We start from the raw sequence: 20,780 nt of genomic DNA on the forward strand, positions 1-20,780 counted from the left end.
TTATTATTTCATTGATTTTTCACACAAACAAGTCAACAAATGTTTCAAAAGTTCTATTTGTATGTGGTTTTATTATACTTTTCTTCATCAGCATCAGTACCATGGATCATGTTATAGATTTAAAGAATTAAGACCCTTCATCACTCTTTAAAGACAGCAAGACTCAGCAAAATATATCAATATAATAGTTTTTAAAAAAAACAACAACTCCCTTTTGTCTCCTTCATTGTCATGTCATTAGAGTACTTTATGTCACTCATTCTTGTTCTTCACACTTTTAGGGACATTAACCAGATAAACGAATAAATAAAACATCTGAAATAACTTAGCATCTCTATGTTTAAAAATCAAAATAAAAGCAGAATAAATTAGGAGTTTGTGTCCAATGAAAACCCGCCTCCCCACTCAAGTGACATTACTTCTCGGTGAGTGACAGCTGCAGGATCCTCTCGAGCTCCTCCTCTTCCTCTTTACGCTTCCTGTGAAATGTTAGCAAGACAGCAGACTTGGTCAAATGAAATCAACCCAAACTGCCAAGATGTGTACACACAGGCACAGCCACAAAAAAACAAAAATAATAGTAATTGATGGTATTTAAATCTAATAAACTCTTCCTAAAGGACAAGCTCACTTGTCTATCTCCTCCTGCTCATGGCACGACAGCTCCATGGCTATGCGCAGCTGCTCGTCAAAGCTGCTCGCCCCACCAAAGTGTCCCGGTAAAGGCGGCTCGGTCGCTGTGCTGTAGGAGAGAGGGTAATTGGCGGCTGGGGACAACGGGGACTCTGGTGCGGGCTGGCTGGGATCCTGCGCGTCATCTCCCCCTCCTCTGCCAGCCAACGAGATGGACAAAGACTCCTGAATGGCCCTGTTAAGAGGTAGACAGGAGGAAAGAGAGAAAAGCATCAGCGCTGGGCCTCAGTAGAGAATGACTGGGAGTAGTAGCTGCTCCCCGAGTGGCTTGAAAGGAAGCGCTAATCACAGAGTTCTATTCACAGAAGCTTAATTACATAGGAGAGTCTTTCTTCCACCAAATTAGACTGATACCATCATGATTTCAAAGAAAGGACCTCCTCATTGGAGAGCCTGACAAAAAGGTCAGCTCACCTCTCCAGTTGAGTGTCTTCCTCATACAGGGGCGACTGAGGTCCTGGACGGCTGTTGGTCAGGGCCTCCCAGATTGTCACCTATAGCCATTCATGTGAGATATTTATCAATTAAAAAAAGGGAAAATGTCAATTATGAAAGGCAACCTTTGGGAAAAAAATATATGCTACATTGCTTTTGCATGTGTGCATGAGCATGTCCCCAGATAAGATACCACAGGAAATTGCAGGATTTCATAGACAACGATCCTCCATCCATTGCTTGGCTTCGTTAGAGTGGTGATTGAGCTGGATCCAATCACAGGTGATATTGGGCAAGAGGCAGGGTACACTACACCCTGGACTGGTTGGCAGTTTAATTATAGTGACCAACTATTCACACTCGCATTAACTACTAACAATTTAAAGACTTCAATTAACACAGTCTGGTGGGAGGCGTGTGACTCAAGGCGATTTTTTTTTACTTCTGTAATTGCAAATCGACTACAGCAGGCGGCAGTGACACTTTTTTTTCTTTCAAATTTTAGGCAAATTGATGTGCTTTGTTACAGACTAAAAAAATGTTAATAAAGGTTTTTCTTTGTTGCAAGCTAGTCCATATATATATATATATATATATATATATATATATATTTTTTTTTTTTTGCTACAAAATGGATGCAATCTAATATAGTGCTTAATGCCATGCTCTTCTTACAACAAATGCAATATGTATGTATTTCTAATATAAAATGCTGGGACGTTATGTACCAAATTTTGTGGCATTGAAATATTAAATAATTTTGCTACAATAATAACAGAACAAAACCAAAAAAAGACTTGGGTATGCACAAAACCAATGGCCCACATTTGTGGGAGTATTTTGTAAAAATAATTTTGTATACTGTAGAGAATACTGACTTAACAGAAACTCAACATTTTCTTACAAATTTGTTGTCGTGTACTCATTGATGTGGAGCACGGTATAGAGATCAAGATGCAATAAAAATTTCAACTCAAATGAATTTTTTGAATCATAGTAGATATGTTCGGGAAAATGGAAATTCCATCTATACGCTTTTTTTTATATACTCTGGACAAACTGCAAACCAAACAATGTATTGATCTGCAACTTTTCAAAGTGTCTTTCTAGTTGACTGTATTAAAATGACATTGTGAGAATGAGTGAGCCGCTAAACTGAGGTTGCGTCCTAACCTGGTCGCTCTCTGTGCCGGCGTCCAGAAGGCTCTGCTGGATGGCGAACTGCAGCAGATTGTCATCCTCGTCTCTCATTGGCTCGCTGCGCCCGGGTCCGAGGGTGGTGTAGTCCGCCGGGGGCTCAAACACAGAGGGGTCCACCTCGCAGTGGAAGGGAGCTGCCGACTGCCCTGTGAAGACAGTTGACAAAAAAATGGAGATGACTAACTACCGTGTATGCGCCTTTCAGCCAATAAACTTCAAATGTCATTTGGCCAAAAATACAAAATACAATAAATAATACAAAAAGGGGAAACGAGCGAGAAGGAAGGAGACGGTGCAGATATTTCAGAGGCTATCGTCCAAAGAAAGACTCTGCACGCTTCACTTTTTAGTCACAGGTACATTTGAAATTAATATTTTGTTAGATAGTTGTAAGACAATATATCCCAGAGGTCACCAACATGGCTCCATGTAGCCCCCAAGGATCACGATTAGCCCACAGGTCGATGTTCGATATCACTTTTTTTCAGACCGATACCAGAATGAGTAATGAATACTCACCGATATCAATTACCAATACTACTTTTGATACATAAAATTTCCAAAACAAGCAAACAAAAACAGTGACAAATAATCCCAATATAGCAGTTTTCACTAAAATTGTATGAAATTTCTAGCAAATTTTTATTCTTCGAATTTCTCGTATAACAGCCACAAGATAGCAGCCGTTGAGAGTACCGATACCTTGAAATAAGGCTTGGTACGCCCAATACATGGTATCGGTACTAGCCCATCCCTACTAAAAATAGCTCACCTGTGGATGAGACATTGTAATTTCCTAGTAATAATACAGAAGTGATTCTTTGAAAATGTGAACACTGGCACAGATTTATACCAAAAAAAAAAGTGTTGCATATTGATTCTCTGTTTGTTAAATATTGATTGTTTCTTAAATATTGTGAGAAATCATTAGCATGATCAGTGTCTTTATATAAATGAATATAATTAATTATTAATAATAACATAATATTGTTAAAGGAACTTTGAACAAATTTGTTATTAAAAGAAGTGTGTATCAAACTGGTAGCTCGCCACGTTAATCAACACCCAAGAAGTAGATCAGGGCACACCAAGCAAAGCACTTTTTTTTTTTAATTAACTAACTATGAACTATGAGTTTGAAATAACTGAATAGACTTTTTTTTAATGTTTGTAAACAGTATGCATCAATATAAAGTAATTGACTTAACAATAAAAACGATGCCAATAACTTGTTTTGAGGGGTTACGCAGATCAATATTGAGTTACCTGCTTCTTCTGAGCTCTCTGGTTTGTGAACCGTCACTGAGCTCACGGGCTCGTCACAGCCGCACAAGTTACTGAAGGTCACTCTGGCATTCAGCACGTGAAACAGCGGAATCTCTGAAGGAAGGGCACAGGCAACGCAATCAGAAAAGCAAATGAGGTCATCAAAACCCCGGTTTACATGGAGACTTTTTAGTCATTCCGATTTAAATCATTCCAAATGAAGATCTCTGGTCACCTGTTTGCATGCGATGTGATCCATTCCGATCCACCGTTTATATGCTCCATTGTTTAATCGGATCAGCCCGGCGGCAGGCGCGGGACGCACGGACATCGATCACGTGTTTTATCAAGGACTACATTCGTCATTTAGCACAGTAGTTATGATAGCGTTAACACTTTCATTGATGCAACATATTGATTAAAAACAAGTTTCAAGTACCTAAAAACATGTTCTCCCCTCGCAGACTAGCTCTGGGGAGACGCCACCATTTTAGTGGGTGGAAACGATGACGTCATGACACATTTACGTCAAGATAGATAGCATGCGCATGCCAGACGCAGCCTCGCTATTCGGATTGAAGTGTTTACATGACGCTCGTTCGGATTGACGAAAGGAATATACCATCCTCGAAATTCCATTCGGATTCATCCTTTTCATTTTGATTGAGGTGTTGATATGGAGCAGTTTCATTCCATTTGGCCGTTCGGATTTATTCCAATCAAAATACATGGCTCCATGTAAACCAGGCTAATGATGACCAGCCCCCAGATGAGTCTTCGCTCTCACCTATTTTGACAGGAAAACCCGGAGGCAGGCGTAAGGTGATGAAGTCACGCAACTTAGCAAAGTGAGCGTTAGAGATGGCCATGAGGTCGATGATTGGCGTCACCTGTTCGGCAAGTGACAGGGGGTGAGTCTCACTCAACCACAGATTGGCCTTAAACCTGGAGACAAACGGAACAAATGTTGCGTTTGCTCAGGTATGATCATGTCTTGCTGCCTTGGCTCAGTCTGCACTTTACCTCTGCACTTTGCTGGTGAGCTCGATGGGACGTCCAATGTCCCGGCTGTTCAGGTTGAACTCTGGATTGAAATATTCTTCAGCCGTGATGGCCGTGGGGTTGTGTGGACTGGCGCACTGGGACACGTTACTCTACATGAATCCAAGAGAAACATTGAAATGTGAAACTTATGTGACAAGTCATCTGCTTGGGTGATCGTGTTGGTTCTATAACACAGTCAAAAATGGATTTTAGCTTCATCAAAGATGTTATATTTGTCTATAGGTATGAATCTAAGTGTTTTATATTGGATCACGTGCTTTAGTATGTTCAATATAATGGAGGGTAAAAGCATTTTTTCATTCCCTCTCAAGTACTAATAAAGTGTTATTCTCTTCAAGGAGGTGGTATGCGGTGTGGGTGGGATCATTTGATTTAGTGGTGCTTACCCCATTGTGAGCTGTGTGCTGTTCAGCAATTCCCAGGAAGGACTGCAGAGGAGTTTTGGAGCCTGAATGGTATATATTAAGAAAAGCAAATTGCATAAAGTCAAGGTTTTGATCACGTACTTTTGGGTTTGATCAGACATGAAATTGCTCTGTGAGCTGACCTTTGCTCCTGGATTTGTCCTGGTCTGATAGATGCTCCGTTCTTGACCGAGTTACCAGCTCCACATTGGTCGCACTGTAAACCTGAACGCCAACACAAATTGTTATTTCTAAATTTAAAAACAAAAACAACCACAATAAGCAGTATATCCTGATAGTATATGTACAGTTGGAGACAGTGTACATTTTGACAAGAGATTTTTATTTACTTTTAGTTATAGTCTTTTCACACAAAAAAAATAGAGTTTTAGTCATAATTTAGTCATCAGATTGTATTTTAGTTTTAATACAATTTTACTCAACAAAAATAAACAGCAATTTTAGTCAACCAAATTGACAATTTAGTCAATGTTTTTCTTTAGCATACATTTGAACTTTTATACAGAAAATTACAACACACCTATTTGTAACTGTAGTTTAACACACAAGACACATTTAACACAACGGTGTCATTATTAAACTTTGTTTCAATGAAACATGTTTGAGTGACAATAATATGCCATCTAAAAAAAAAAGTGCATAATTGCCTGCATAAATCCTACAGCTGCACAATGAATGGAATGTTTGAACATTAAATAAAGTGTGCGGTGAACAGTTTCTGAGTGTTTCTTTTCTTCCACCTGCGTTTCACTTTCAATCCTTCTTCTGGTTGGATTTCGTGAATTTTTGTCACGGTGTTGTTTTTGTTTTAGTCATTGACAAAATTGTCAGTCAACTTAGTTATCGTCGTCGTCTCATTGAATGGGTTCTATAGTTTTTTGTTTCATTTTCGTCTGAAATAAATATATTTGTGTGATGGAAAATGTTCATCATTTTTCATCAACAAAATTATCACTGGTTGGAGACCAACAAGACAAAATAAGTTCAGTAGGTCCTATTTTGGAATCACAAATACATTACAGCATATGGATAAAATGTTACTTGCCTGAGTTATTTATCAAAAATGAAGTCATAAGTCTCACCTTGGCTTCATATCCGCTGACCATTTCACTCTTCTCGGAACGCCAGCCCCAAATGCCAGACTTGTTTCTAAAAAGAAAGGTGCATACAAACTTTATGACATTTGACGTGTTTCAATTAAACTTTTACCCACTATTAAGCTTACAAGTTACATCCTTTGATTATTTTAGAGTCTGAAGGATCACTGATTTAAAATTAAGTCAAAAGCATTTCCTTAACTAACATTATATCCTCCGGTGACTTACACAGCACAAAAGAGGGGTTTATTTTCGACAGCACATGCTCCTTACCGCTCAAAGGCAATGTTGCGCGTGTTGAGGTGTGTGGAGACGATGGGCGATGTGAGTCTTTGAGCGGTGTTCTCTTGCGACGGCTGCATGGCGGCCAGCAGGGATGGCGCATCGCGTGCGGACAAAACGAGCGGCTCTGTGTACACCACCTGCTTCTCATGGTCCACCTCCATGACCACAGCCCCGTTGTCTACACAGGAGCAGGGGAGGATCATATTAAAGCACAAAGGGGGGCTTGCTAGAGGAATTTATATGGTCAGACTTTTTCCAGACAAACCTCCACCCTTGAAGATGTAGCTCCGTCGTCCTTTCAGCCAGGTCATGTGTTCAAAGCCCAGGAGGGTTGTATCTACGCGTAGACATGAGCCGCTCTTCCACACCCGGTACACGTCACTGGGGCACACTTTGGATACCAAAGGCACTGGGGAGGAATTGGTAGATGTGATATGTGAAGTAAACATAACATTACAAACACCTGGAGTATAATTTAACATTTTAGGATGTGTGAAATGCATCATGAGAACAAGTGCCAAGGGCAATAAGCATTTGCCGTTATAGTTAAGACAGTGTTGTTGTTTTTTTAAATATTGCAACATTCACTGTATGTGTATGTCAGTTAAAATGTTATGATTTCCCCTGGAATTGATTATATCTACATCCATGATTTTCTATGAGGACATTTGTTTCGAAATCCAACAGAATCAGACGATTATTGTGTTGGAACATTGAGGTTCCACTATCAGTGAGGGCCGGCTGGCTTTATAGAAGCCTTAGTGCTGAGAAGTTGATAATAATAATAAAAAAAAGTCACCCCAACTGGTGAACTCCCACTTCATCTCCACATAGAAGTCCCGTGCCTGAAACAGACAGACGAAAAGAGGAAGATCAGATGACTCAGTGTTTCCCCACATTTTACTGAGCCACTGCACATATTCTTGAGGTGCACACTAATTTCACACAAAAAAATGATTCACAGGTAAAATGCCATTTAGTGGCGGTGCAATTAATTGTTTGCCTGGCTGTCACTATACTTCGCTGGCAGAGATATATAAACAAGACACATTATTTGTATTCAAAATAGTTTCCCATCCTGCAGCCTACCTGATGATCTATTGCTTGTGGATGTTCGCATTAATTCAGGTCGTTTCTTAAAGGGCATTGAATAATAGAATAAAAGACGTTTGCCTCATATCTGAGAAGGCTTCAAGGAACAAGGCTGGCTAGGACTAGCGTTAATTTCGTCAACAAAAACTAAACAAAAATAATTTTGTCAACACACACTTTTCACCGGACTAAAACTAGACAAGACTAGACTAAAACCCTCATTAATTAACAACAACTGGGACTAAATCAGTATGCATTTTCATTTACTAATGAAGACGAGATGAAAATGTAAATCACTTAAAAACTGGACTGAAATCATTTTAGTTCATGAACAAAAACGCGACGAAAATGATATGTTTTTGTAAAATCTTGTCTCTGCTAATCTTTCACTGTAGCATTGTCATGTGACACACAGTGATACACCACGTTTCAAATCTGCAGCTAGCGAGTGCAACATGCACAAACACATGAGACAGACAGGAGGTGGATTCACGGTCAAAGGTAAAAAAAGAAAAGAAAAAAAGATTAAATTGTAGTTATAATTTAACATTAATCCAACTGCTATAACGTTCCAACAATAATATTAATCTGACCGCTAACTAATGCTGGCTAATTTACTAGCTCATAGCATGGAGCCAACTTGTTGATATCCTGTAATTGTGTGTGAAGTTGTTTTTCAGCAAAAAGATGAGAGAACATTTTATGTGAAATAGTTTTGGATCCGAAATGGTCAACATTATATGCCGACAAAAAAAATACAGGGGTTAAATGATTGTCTTGATTAAAACTAGACTAAAACGTTGACAGTTTCTGTTGACTAAAACTAGATGAATAAAATGACGTTTTCTTGGACAAAAATAAATGACTAAAATGCTAGATTTATAGTTGACTAGAAATGGACTAAATTAAAACAGGATGAGGTTGACTAACTATGATAAAAACTAACAAGTGGAATTGAAAGTGGATTAAAACTGAGACTACCAGTAAATGTAAACATGGTGGATACAATTAACACTAGCTAGGACAGACCATGGTAGTGATGGCAAAATGAAGCTTCATGAAGCTTCATGAAGCACTTGCGATACTTTTTGACTCCTCAAGATGGCACTCATGATTCAAAGATGCAATGCAAATGTAATCAATTTTTATTGCACTTGCCTTTATTTTTAAACCAAGAGCACCATCTAGAGGAGTCAAAAAGTATCGCAAATGCTTCATGAAGCTTCATTTTGCCATCACTACATGCTGGTCCAGTTGCAGTCAATTCAATGTCCTGAGGAAAACCTAGCAACCTCTTGCAACCCACAGATTGGCAATCACTGAGCTAAATGATGAACGTTAGACATCGGTGTGATGTATTTCTTGGTGTCTTTCAGTATTTTATTTATTTTTTACCTGTCTTAGCTTGCTCAGCAGCTCTGGGATGCCCGCCAGCCGGTCAATTGCCCGTTTGAAGTCTCTGTACTGAAGCACCAGTTGAACCAGCTCAGGGTCTCCAGTGCTCACTGCCTCCTGCAAAACTGAAACCCGAACACATAACTGTTCATCATTAATGCTTTGTTTACATCTGCAAGTCCCCACGTGAGACCACAAAACAGCACCCACTCGTCCAGCCTTGTGCGTTGCAGTGTGTCGGGTCTGCCGTGTATCTGAGCAGCACCCGGGTGGACTCTAGGTGGCCCAGGGACACTGCGAGCTCCAATGGGGTGCGCCCCCTCGGATCCAGTCGCTCCAGGTCCTGCTGCGGTAGCACACACACGCAACAAGCAGCTTCAGCGCAATGCAGTGTGACACCATAAAGCAGAAAGATGCCAAACAAACCTACCTCTGTTTTTTGCATCTCCTGGTCGAGCTGCTGATACTGGTTGTTCCACACCAGGAAATGCAAAGGAAACTCTTCTTGGGCCATGTTTGTCGCTCGTTCGACAGTCCAATTGGTATATTTAAAAAATAAATGAAAAAAATTCTAAGCGATGGTACTTAGTGACTTCTGGTGGCTAGCTAGTTGGTTAGCTAACAGGCTAGCGCAAAGCAGCAGCAAAATACATAACAAAGAAAATAAAGGGGCGCAACGTAGGTAAAAACCTATCACGAAACAAATATATCAGTGCTGCTAACATGAGGAAGTCGACGAACCTGAATTTCGTGTGTACCTTTTTAAATTAGTGGGCTGAGTTGCCTGGCGAACTCAGCCCACTAATTTGATGTAGCGGTGGGGAACTAAGGGCTAGTGAGCTAGGCTAACGTGGTTAACTGTCGTACAGTATAACAACTGTCTTCCTTGCTCCACCTTCCCATTATGAAGTGTAAAAAAAAAAAAAAAAAAAACACTTCAGGCGGCGAACACCTTAGATCCAAGCGCGTTCATTATCTTCCTTTATGTAAGTGGAATCCGGCCAATGTGGAAGCTTGCCACCCACATCCCCAGTGTATTTGCAGGACTTTGTTCAAATACACGGCCTTTCTTCGAGCTGGACATCCGCGACTACTCCGGCGTCCAGTGTTAATGACAGCCGCTGACGACCACGCTCACCTTTTGTCCACTTGAAAACCAAGCGCATCACTTGTTAAAGAACATGCGTGATGTGATGCCATCTTGTCTGAAACGTAACATGACGGAAGATGCTAGTTTATTTACCCGTAGAGGCGTCGCTTCTCTTCCTGGTTGTGGAGGGTGGAGCCGCCTATCAGCTGACTGGCTGCAGGTCACTCTGTTATCGATTGTATCCTTTTCACTGAAAATGATTAGCTGTACCATATTTAAGATAACGTGGGGTCATTTGGACATGGGACTTAACTACTTTTGGTTGATAAATGTATCGGGGGGGAAAACATCAGTACCCGCTGAGATTCATTGTTTTTATTTTTCTTGAAAAATACATAAAACAAAGTAAAATTAAAAAAAATCTGAAAATAATAATAATGCTACAAGAATCCCCATTTTTGAACACCTAAAAGAGGAGAAACATTTACACAAAAGTATATATACTGTATATTCATTATAGACATGAGGCCACAGAGCAGTCTCTGCCAGGAGTTTTATATCATGGAAAAGTTGTACTAACTAGGTGCAAAGAAACAGACAATATTATCCCCCTTTTTGCCCCCCTCCTCCAAATAAACAAATTATACATCTCTACAATGAACTGTCATAACATTCTGTGAAAAATTTGAATCCCAGAAAAATATATCAGAGGTGTGGAGGAAGGTTATACCTATATTTCTCTGAACAGTCTCTGTACAAAAGCAAATACGTTTGGAAATAATAGCACCTGATGTCTAATGGTGGTCTAAAATGCACCATTGATGTGACACCTGCCCCTTGGCTTGTCTTTGAACACTTAAAGAACACTGCCCCACTCCTTGACATGTTGTTTACTCATTGTTATGTTCATGCATGCTTGCCAGTTAAACAAATGTACAACTTAGAGATTCTATTTCAGAATTTGACTTTAGTTTTAAAGAATATCAACCCACAGCTGCTGTGTATAAGGAAAAAAGGTGTCACCAAAATGGAAGCAAAACGTGACGGATTCAAATTGAAGGGGCTGAAATTCAAAGGGGATATGTAGTCTACAACAGCTAAATAACGACCGACTTTCTCCCCGCCCATCAAAAGTAAGACAAACAAAAATAAGGACTCCTGAGTCTCTTTTAAGGTAAATTGTCCCTTTCACCAACAGCAGATGAGTGAGCACTCTTGGTAAGGTCCTCACCACTGCGTCGCTGTGTTAACGGTGTACATGAGTCTTCTCGCTTTGCCACTTAACAATCCATCTTTAGGATATCCTCTGGATCAGTTTTTCATCCGACAGACAGTAGAGCGTGTTGACTGATAGCTCTGAGATAAAGGACTCGCACGCTTTGCGGGAGACACCTTTACAGCCTCGCAGGTCGAGTAGTGATATGCAGGACAGGCGGCGGAGATACTTCAGACACGTGTCTGTGAGTTTACTGCTCCCTAAAACAGAAACAAGACACACAAGTCATCATTAGAACTGGTGAAATAAAACTCGGAAGTATGTTTGCTCTGCACTCGAAAACACCCATCTCTCACCTCCTAAGTTGAGTTCTGTTAGTGTGTTCCGAGTGGACGAACCCACTGCAGTCAGCAGGTTGATGGAGTGGTCTGTGAGGCTGTTGCAGTGAGAAAGATCCAGCTTCATCAAGTGGGGCATGTGGCGGATCACCAGGCGCAGGGTAGAGTCGCTGATGTCCAAGCCAGCAAGTCGCAAACACTGCACGGTCCTCAACTGACTGCGGTTGTCACAGCCTAAAACACCACGAGGAAGGAAATGCGGCAGTTTGAATGCTTCTGAATCACAAAATGTCTCACAGGTATCGCGAATAGTATCATATCAATAAACAGAACTTTTACAAGGAGTTCATGTATCTTATTGTTCTCAAGAGCTCTGACTGCAGCTCAGATTGGCAATTCACCATGAGATTAATTCAGTGTTAGCATTTTCTCCATGCTCCTTGCAAGTGTTTTACTTTTTGTAGTTGTGTGTTTGACTGAATTCTGCTCAATAAACAGCTGAAAGTTTATCAGCGATCAGCTGTCGCGCTCCTTTTTCTTCTTCATTGCTCAAAACGGCAGCATATCTGAAGCTTGCTCCAATTCCAATTTTGGCTCACAAAGCAATTAAAAAAAAAAGACCTAGTGATGGCTCATAACTTAAAAAAAAAACACGCAAGTTGGGCCTCTCAGAAGTCAAGGTAAGCAAAAGAGGCACCTGGAGGAGTAACCAAGTCCCTGATCTGAGCATCTTTGACCCCGTCTGCATACCGCACATCCAGAGTGCGGAGGAGAGGGCAAGCAGAGGAACAGAGCGCTGAAATGGATATCCACGAACAACCTGCCAACATTAAATCCTTCAGACCTGAAAAACAAGAGTGGATGATTACTGATTTAATTTTTTTTTTGTATGTAACGAAAACACATATGTATTACTGTCACTAATATAAAAGGCTGCCTTTGAAGATATTATTTGACAAATAACAGTACAATGTCGGTTGCCAGGTCACCATCGCAAATAAGAATCTGCTCTCAATTGACTTACCTGGATAAATACAGGTTAAATAAAAATATAGCAGAGCCATCAGAGGTGTGGGACAGAGCCTGTTTGTAAGGCACTACCAGAAACACAGAAAGCTCACTTCTTTCACATTCTTTTTTTTAAGCAATTGTTGCTGTCAGACCAGTATTTTATAAGTCACAGCAGCAGACTGCCGGATGCCATGATGCTGATGTGAGCCTGTAACTGTTCAAAAGGTTATATGAAAAAAAAAATACCTGGAAGGCGGCCAACAAGCCAGCTGAGTTGTTTTTTGGAGATGTTGGTCCAGGACAGATCAAGCGAAGCAGGTTGTCTCTTTATGATGCCCGTTAGCGCTTGAGGCGTGATTGTGCGTTTGACGCTCAGGTTAATCTGCGCCCAAAGTCGCTTGTCGAGGCACCTGCACATAAGCGAACACAAACAGTAGACTATTGAAGAAAAAGTCCTATCGTATGCTAAAACTGACAGCAGAGGATATTTTTAATCTTACAGTGAAATAAAATGTCACTTACCATTTGTACCAGTTCTTGCAGACTGCCATACACACACAGAGCTCTGCTCGACTTAAGTAGCGGAAGACAGACACCCACACTTCCCTCTCACAGTCCGGCCCACTCCCACTGCCCTCCCTGTCAGCTTCACTGCCTCCCTCTTGTAGGGCCGATAAAGGGGTGCGATGGTGTGGAAGCTCCGAGGAGCAAGACGAGGAGGCGCCATTGCTCATCTTTTTTCGTTTGGCGACGTCGTGCCCCTCCGAGTGGTGGGCTGTGCGCGTGTGTCCACTGTGAGTGATTGCTGGCACATGACTGTTGGAATGTTTATTTGGGTTTCTGATAGGTGGCCTGATGAGGGTTTTGTTGTGGTTACGTTTTGCTGAAGCAGCCAATTGAGGGGTGATTGCCTCTAGTTTGGGGACAATTGCTGAAGGCTCCTGCTTGTCATTGGTTGGCCTTTGGAGTGTCACTTTAACAAATGAGCCATCAGTGCACTGCTCCATCTCATCGCCGTCATCCTCTGCACCATTTTGGTTGCCGTCTCGCCGCTCTTCTTCTTCTTCTTGGTCTTTGGCTACTCGTCCTTCTTGCCTCGAATGTGGCTGGTTCTCTTTATTGCCTGCCCGTCTGCCATTTTGCACCCTCTCCTCTTCGTCGTCATCAGTGCTGCTGCTGTTAGTGCTGCTGCTGCTACTGTCTTCACTCTCGACTTCTAACCCCTGATGGTACCGACCACCTGTCATTCCTCTACCCGCTCCGCCTCCACGCAGCCTCACCCCTCTCCCCCGCCCTCTGCGGGCCTCTCCCTTGGGTTCAAAGGTTGGACCGTGAGAAGACTGTTGCTGGAGGGATCCAGTCACTCTGGAAGAGCTGCTCTGTGAGGAGCCACTGGGCCAAGAGGTGCCCTGACCTCTTCCCTGAGATAGTGTGCTCACTGGGGAGCGCAGGCGGGACTGTAACCTAGCGCGCTCCATTGCTTGTCTTTGCTACAAACAAAGAGAAATATTACTCAACACACATGGATTTATATACAGATTTATTGCACAAGTATTTGTTGAACTTACTGCAAGAATTTTGCTGCGCTCTAGTTTTATCTGCAATAAAAATACAAAAAAGGCTTTCATTCCTGCTACATTGCAATAATCGAACATGGATCATAAATACATGTTTTTAAGGTCTGCTGATTGCTTACCCTTTTCTTTAGTCGAATCTCCAGTAGACTTGCTCTTTTGCGGTTCTGTCGATGCTGCAGTAGCAATTTCTGAGAGGGTGGCGGGGCTGTGGGTCGAGCTGTAGGTCGTAATGTGGGTCTGCCACGTCGGCCCCGCCTCACCTTTGCGCCCACGCCGATACCTTCCCGATAGGCAAGTTTGGACGGAGGCAAGGATGTTGAGCCCTCTGACGCTTCACTTTCCTCCTCACTGGAAGACTGTTGTGTCAGGGAGAGATGGATCACGTCATTGTCAAGACAATATTGGGGGGTGGGGGATATTGATTAGAAAGAAAGATATGAGTGCATACCTCGGACACCGAGCCTTTACTGTTATAACACCTAGGACATTCCCAACAACTTGGCAAATCTGTATTAATTTTCCCCTCGCCAGGATCCTAAAAAAACAAAACAGTGACAGATTGATGTAAGTAGCCAATGGAAAAATCAACCATTTTTATATGATTTACTTGTTTTAAAGCACACTCACCTTAATGCAACGCCGATGGGTGATCCGTGAACAAACAGAGCACTCCATGAGTGTGTGAGTGCTTGGGTGAGATTCTTCTTCTTCCCCTTCTTCACAGATGGCACATCGAGCTGTATTTGGCAAAGCAGGCTAAAGACACAAGAAATGTGCACTTAAAGCTCATGTACATTTTGACAAAAACAACAACAACATAATATTGTATGTTTAATTTAATTAAAAAAGAAAAATCCAGGCCCCTCATAGAGAGACAAACTCACCATGAGACACTGTCTCATGATGCAGCCCTTCTTCATTCTTCCAGGCCCGCCAAACTTCCTCATGTCAAGACAGAACTGGCAGTCGCCGCACTCTTTCCTGCAGCAGCCAGCACAAGTCTTACACCGCACTCGCCGGCGCCTCAAAGCAGACATGCGCGATCGTTTGTGGGATGTCTGGCCCAAAGGTTTGTGGAGGGGAGGGGCCAAGCGGGGCCGGTAAATTGGCGCTGGTGGAGGGGATGGGGGTCGGTACCATGATGGCTATATAAAAAAAGAAGAAGAAACATTGCATTAAGGTCAGGACAATTATGAATTCAGGCCCATTATTGCATTATAGTCCAATGTGCATCATATTACCTGGATGGAATTGTGAGAATATTTTGTATAACTTTATAATTAAACATTCTACTTACTCTTTTAGGCCACTTGACAATGGGTTCTCCAGTGTAGGACAGCTTAGGGATATCTGTAGCATGCTCTTTCAGAACAGCCTACACACGAACAAGGGTAAAGGAAACAATAAATCTGATGTGGCTCAACACAAACCTATTGAGACTATTGTTAAGTTTTGCATGTCATTATCAGATGACCGTAGCCAATTACACACCCTTGTGTCTTCTAATAAGGCTGCAGCATTCTCGATCCCAGAAGGGACACACTTTTTGTTCTCAGGCAATTCCTCAAGCTTCCCCACGAGGTTCCACAACCCCTCAAGCTCAAGGGGTGTCAATATATGCCGAGGCCTGATAACTTGATCCTTTTCTTCTACTTGGACTTCTTCGTCTTCAGATTCCTTTGTCTTTATTTCAACCTCACCGTCAACGCCATTGGAGGTTCCATTGCCCGTGCTGTTATCAACCCCAAGGTCTGCTCGAGTCAGGCCTGTAAGAGACAGTTCTTCCTGTAAATATTGAATACAGAAGATAGTGGAGCAGCAATGTTTAAACTTCAAAGTGTTTAGATTACTAACCTATGCCAAGGGAGTATTTTTGGAACTCAGGAGTGAGGTGGGAGATGTTTGTCAGGCAGTAGAGGTATCTCTCCAGGACATACCAGCACATCTCATAGTAAAATGGATAGCGAAACTTGGCCGGGACCTAAAAGAACAGTACATACCAAATAAGAAAAAATATCCTCTTTCAAGCAAGCAAGTGAAAAGTCCAACCTGGATTTCCTAAAGATTGACAATGTGTTGCAAAAATGTCCCAAACGTTTTAGGTCATGTTGCTCACCCGAGTGCGATCTTCAATACTGTAAATATTGAGCTGCATGGGAATATTAAAGCTGTGAAGGAAATTCCCCCCAAACACAAGGGTGTCCTCAGGTGTGTACACAGCATGGATCCACCCTGCAATGACGCACACAAGACGGCGATATGTCTCTCTGCACTGTATTACCAAGTCAGTGTATTTATTGGTGGCAGACCTGAGGGAATCATGAAGGTATTGCCCTGCTTGAGCTCTATCCTCTGGCAGTCATGGCACTTGTCACCCAAGAAGATATCTCCCTGTTTTCCTGATAAAACCCAGTTCTCATACATCTCCAGGTTTTGGGGGGAGGGTGGAATCAACCAGAACACCTGCAGCAGACACAGGTGACAGGGCATCGGAACAGGTATGAATCACTGGCGGGGCAAAAAGACATGCACTAACAGGGCAGCAGATAACAAATATTTTTAGAATCAGGTTTTATACCATTTGTCCCATTGATTAATTGGACAAAAATTGATCTCGCAAAATTAAACAACAATACCAACACCAAATGTGCAATTGAGGTGAGGGTATTAATTTCTTCTACTTGGGTCACCATCCTCACATACTATAGTAGAGTACTTGAGACTTTGAATGTGTGTGTGGCCGTAAAAAGAGCTTCGAGGCAGAGATTGTTCATCTTTTTTTGTAATTGAGCTGTTTGATTAATGATTTCAGCCCTGCGCACTAACCTTTCCTCCTCGGAGTATGTGGTACCAGACGGAAGTGCCTCCAAAGTCAATATGGAAATCTGTGAAGCATCCCTGCACACTCATTAGACAGTACCTATGACACAAGTGAGACAGGGATGAAAAAATAAAAAAATAAAAATCTAAATTGCAAATGTTGGACTAGATCCAAGCTACTGTGTTTTTTTCCTCATGTTTTGGATCAACTTACTTCTGTACTTTGGGATAGTGCATGTCAATGATGGCGTTGGTAGAGTCCCTCTGCCTCTCCTTGAGATGGCGAGGCCACATGTTGTCCACCCAATCAATCAGGTCCACCTGAAACAAGCAGTTCCAAGTAGCATCAGCACGTAATATTTTCTCTGCAAGCGTGTTTCATCTATGCATTGTAAAACTATACGGCAGAAGAGTAAACGTGTTCTTACTGAAGCCGGACGTTGGACCAGATTCTCCAATTTTGTGTGGCTAAACTCCAAGCTGATAACATTGTAAAGTTTCTCTCTTTCAGATGGTGGTGTCTCATAGTAGCGCCGCCACTGCGCCATTGACATCTCAATTCCCTTCTGGGTATTCACATCCATCACGTCAACAATGCGCCGACTGCCTGTGAGTGAAAAAATCCACCAAACAGTTCAGTTAGTAAGGAGACAACAGGTTAGAACAGGTATACTGTATATTTGATTAGTTTAATATTCATCGGAAGGTCTTTCGTGATGGAGAATGGATAAAAGCTTACCGACAAACACTTTCACATCACTCACGCTGAAATCAGAGTCTGGCATTCTGCAAGCATAATTGTAAATGAAGCAGTTTTTAATCCACTTGTAAATAAATGATTAACATCTGCTTAAATGTGACATAATGAGAAAACTAACTGTATTCCAAGGCCTTCATCTTTCTCAAAGATGATGGGATCCCTCAGACCTTCTCGTTGGATGTATTCAAATGTGAAATCTGGGGGGGGACAAAAACATAAATTAGTCTTACTCCCCTTTGAACAGGATAGCAAGTGTACTTGGAGAGTCCTATCTTGCAAACTTGACAGAGGTGCTTGTAAACTCACACCAACTAAGTTTGTGCATGTTCGTAACATCTGTTGTGGAGCCTTTTAGTGTGGCTGCTCTTTATGAGCGCATGCCTTTTTGTTGATTAGATATTGCTCCAAGATGGCTAAGAGTCTGCCGGAATGTCAACTGTGATCAGTTTTTTCTATGGTCTTCCAGTACAGTACTAAATTTGTTTTACACAACTTAAGTCAATGTTGTGTAAATTAAAACGTTGACTTTATAGATTTTAGGGCAGTTTGACTGGATAACTAATTATTTCCTTTGGGAAGGGATTGCACTGAAATACAAACAATTCCGGTTGACCAGCGTTTCTTAACGTAATGTTGCTAACAAACTGTACATTTGTGCAATATTTGATAAAGTACAGTACCCTAACGTTGTAGTACTACTGTAAACTTTTAACAATTAGTACAGATGTAAACATTGGGAGCTCACCTTTTCCTTCCATGTGTTTGATCAACTCAGAGCCAAACCTGCTGCACTGCAACTTTTCATCTAGGTCGAACATACGTCTCCCTTCGATTTCATCGTCAGAGATCCCATCATCCTGGTATCGCCGGCGGGTACCAGTACGCTGGGGACAAAAAATAAATATCTAAGCAGCATCTTAATTGTATTTTTTTTTTTTACGTAATCATGATAGAGATGTTATTATAGCTAATGGAAACTAATGAAATAAAGACTAAAATTGACTGCTTTCCCAAAGAGAACACTTTCCCAAAGAAACATGAGTGCACCAGCACTGATACAGTGATACAGATATCTAAAATGTGTTGCCCTACAATGTTATAATACAATGACTTAATCATACAATGGCAGAATCAGAAAGATAAATTGAAATAGAACAGTTCATGAGGGTGCCAAACAATACAGCACGACAATAGAGCAGGGATTAATCTGACACACATTGCCCCTCCTTGGAAACCCCCCCCCCCCCCCCCTGCCATTCAACACACTTACTTGTTGGCTAGACAGATGGATCAGGCTCTAAAAACGCTGTCAGATATCCCCACCCCCACCTCCTTTCTTTATGCAAACTGTACTGCTATAACTTAAATCATGAGCTTCAATAGGTGTACACATAAAAGTGCATTATTGTTTCAAAAACGGCACAATAGAAATCACGATTAATTTACATTTTTGTAATATTTGGTTGGTTGGTATTCTCGCATATTAAAATATATAGTGGAAATAAAGTGTTTACAGTGGAGAGCGTTATCAAGAAAATGTTGTAGCGGTTCAATAAAAGCAGCTGGTTCTTGTCAAAAATACTTATATCGATTTAAAAATCTGCCAAATTGGGTTCCTGTGCCTAGATGATAATTTAATACGATATCAGTAAGAGTTAAAAGAAAGAAAGAAAGAAAGAAAATAAGCTCAGTGTGCGTGTGAAGCAGCTCATAACAACACAGCCAGGTCAAGACAATGAACTTGACCCCCTCTTGAACCGAGTGTCTTTAGACACGTTCACTGCTCCCGTTTTACGACCCACACCAAAACAAACAAGACCACAGCCGCAGCATCAGGTGCCCAATACATGAAACGTATTCTATGAATCCCTTTTTTATTTTACGCGAACCAAACTTGTTAATACCAGTCACGAATCGCAATCAGCTGCTTTTGGTTACACCAAACAAGAGAATCAGGAAGCAGTTTACTTACCAGGCGTTTGCTGTATCGCGTATGAGGATCCTCCATAATCTCTAAACGACAGGCAAAGTCTCATTAGAAGTGTAAAAATAAAGAGTCTTGTATACTCCAATGTTTGTGATCCGTTTTGACAGTTGGGTTCTTCTCGGTAGCGAAGCTAGCTTCACAACACAGCTAGCGTTAGCCAACAGTGTTGTTTCAGCCAGGAAGCTAAAGCTAGCATCTCGTCAAAATTGATCAAAAATACATTATAGTCGGGTCTGTTAATATCGACGAGTGTCGACCAAAGGGTGGTTATTTTAAAAAGTGATATTCCGAATGAGCGAGTGTCTAAGTGGTCGTTAATTAAATGAATTACATGACGCTGTGGGCTAGCCTAGTTCCAATGTCTTTAATAAGTGGTCGCCAGCTACGTAGCCGATGTTAGCATCGGCAGTTGTAAGCTTTCCAAGCATTTACCTCTACGTCCAGACGCCGTTTAGTCGCAGCAGCCCGAGTGACGTTTCACAAGATGTGCGTAGGAAGCTTCTCGCATAAGTTTGTCCCCATTTTACGAGGATGAAGCTGTGATGTGTCGTTGTGTTTATTATTATGCCATAAAGTTAGACGGATTCGACGCTCCGAGCCGCCATTTTCAGCTGGTCAAACAACACACATACACACTCAACAAGGAAGGGGGGAAAAAACAGATTTACCACACCCCCTACTGACAACAGCGTTACGATATATTTGCATGGAAACCCTCCCATTGGACACAGCTTGTGCTACTTAAGCAAGATTAGACTACGATAAACTACAAGTGCGTTAGATTTGTAAATCAACTTGTGCCGTTGACTCGCATAAATGGTTCGGTAATTGGACGCTCCGACATTCAGTTGACATGTCAGCATCAAAGATACAAAGACACACTCAAACAAAGCAAATAAAGGACCACATAAAAATAAAAATAATTAAGAAATAAAAATAACAAATATTTTTAAAAGCAACGATTTAAAAAAAAATGGGACTGAGGGAAACGAGACCTACCGAGTGGCACACAACATTCAAATTTAGGT

The 20,780-nt window shown here is 41.5% G+C and overlaps 2 protein-coding genes across 3 annotated transcripts; both read right to left on the bottom strand.

The window, feature by feature from the left end:
- Positions 1–51: 51 nt before the first annotated feature.
- Positions 52–10,237, bottom strand: ankrd13d (ankyrin repeat domain 13 family, member D). 2 transcript variants are annotated; one of them, XM_077578681.1, is made up of 17 exons: positions 10,197–10,234; positions 9,384–10,101; positions 9,164–9,299; positions 8,954–9,078; positions 7,266–7,311; positions 6,732–6,875; positions 6,455–6,644; positions 6,167–6,233; positions 5,207–5,288; positions 5,046–5,107; positions 4,618–4,748; positions 4,382–4,539; positions 3,595–3,708; positions 2,302–2,474; positions 1,108–1,187; positions 632–868; positions 52–479 (listed from the first exon to the last, which is right to left on the bottom strand). In XM_077578681.1, exons 2-17 carry the CDS (start codon positions 9,465–9,467, stop codon positions 416–418), a joined length of 1,893 nt encoding a protein of 630 aa, XP_077434807.1. In that variant the 5' UTR covers positions 9,468–10,101; positions 10,197–10,234; the 3' UTR covers positions 52–415. The 2 variants fall into 2 exon arrangements, with proteins under 2 accessions (XP_077434807.1, XP_077434806.1); XM_077578680.1 differs by having other exon boundaries at positions 9,384–10,237.
- Positions 10,238–10,403: 166 nt separating this feature from the next.
- On the bottom strand, positions 10,404–20,410 carry kdm2ab (lysine (K)-specific demethylase 2Ab). The gene is made up of 23 exons (XM_077578678.1): positions 20,185–20,410; positions 19,738–19,778; positions 18,511–18,649; positions 17,884–17,962; positions 17,745–17,791; positions 17,434–17,612; positions 17,220–17,326; positions 17,012–17,105; positions 16,495–16,648; positions 16,302–16,417; positions 16,040–16,166; positions 15,677–15,951; positions 15,483–15,560; positions 15,070–15,330; positions 14,813–14,941; positions 14,634–14,720; positions 14,305–14,541; positions 14,177–14,206; positions 13,131–14,098; positions 12,855–13,018; positions 12,295–12,441; positions 11,616–11,831; positions 10,404–11,519 (listed from the first exon to the last, which is right to left on the bottom strand). The coding sequence occupies exons 2-23, from the start codon at positions 19,771–19,773 to the stop codon at positions 11,338–11,340; spliced, it is 3,852 nt and encodes a 1,283-aa protein (XP_077434804.1). The 5' UTR covers positions 19,774–19,778; positions 20,185–20,410; the 3' UTR covers positions 10,404–11,337.
- Positions 20,411–20,780: the final 370 nt, after the last annotated feature.

The sequence above is a fragment of the Vanacampus margaritifer genome, chromosome 10 (assembly GCF_051991255.1).
Source record: "Vanacampus margaritifer isolate UIUO_Vmar chromosome 10, RoL_Vmar_1.0, whole genome shotgun sequence".
Lineage (NCBI taxonomy): Eukaryota > Metazoa > Chordata > Actinopteri > Syngnathiformes > Syngnathidae > Vanacampus > Vanacampus margaritifer.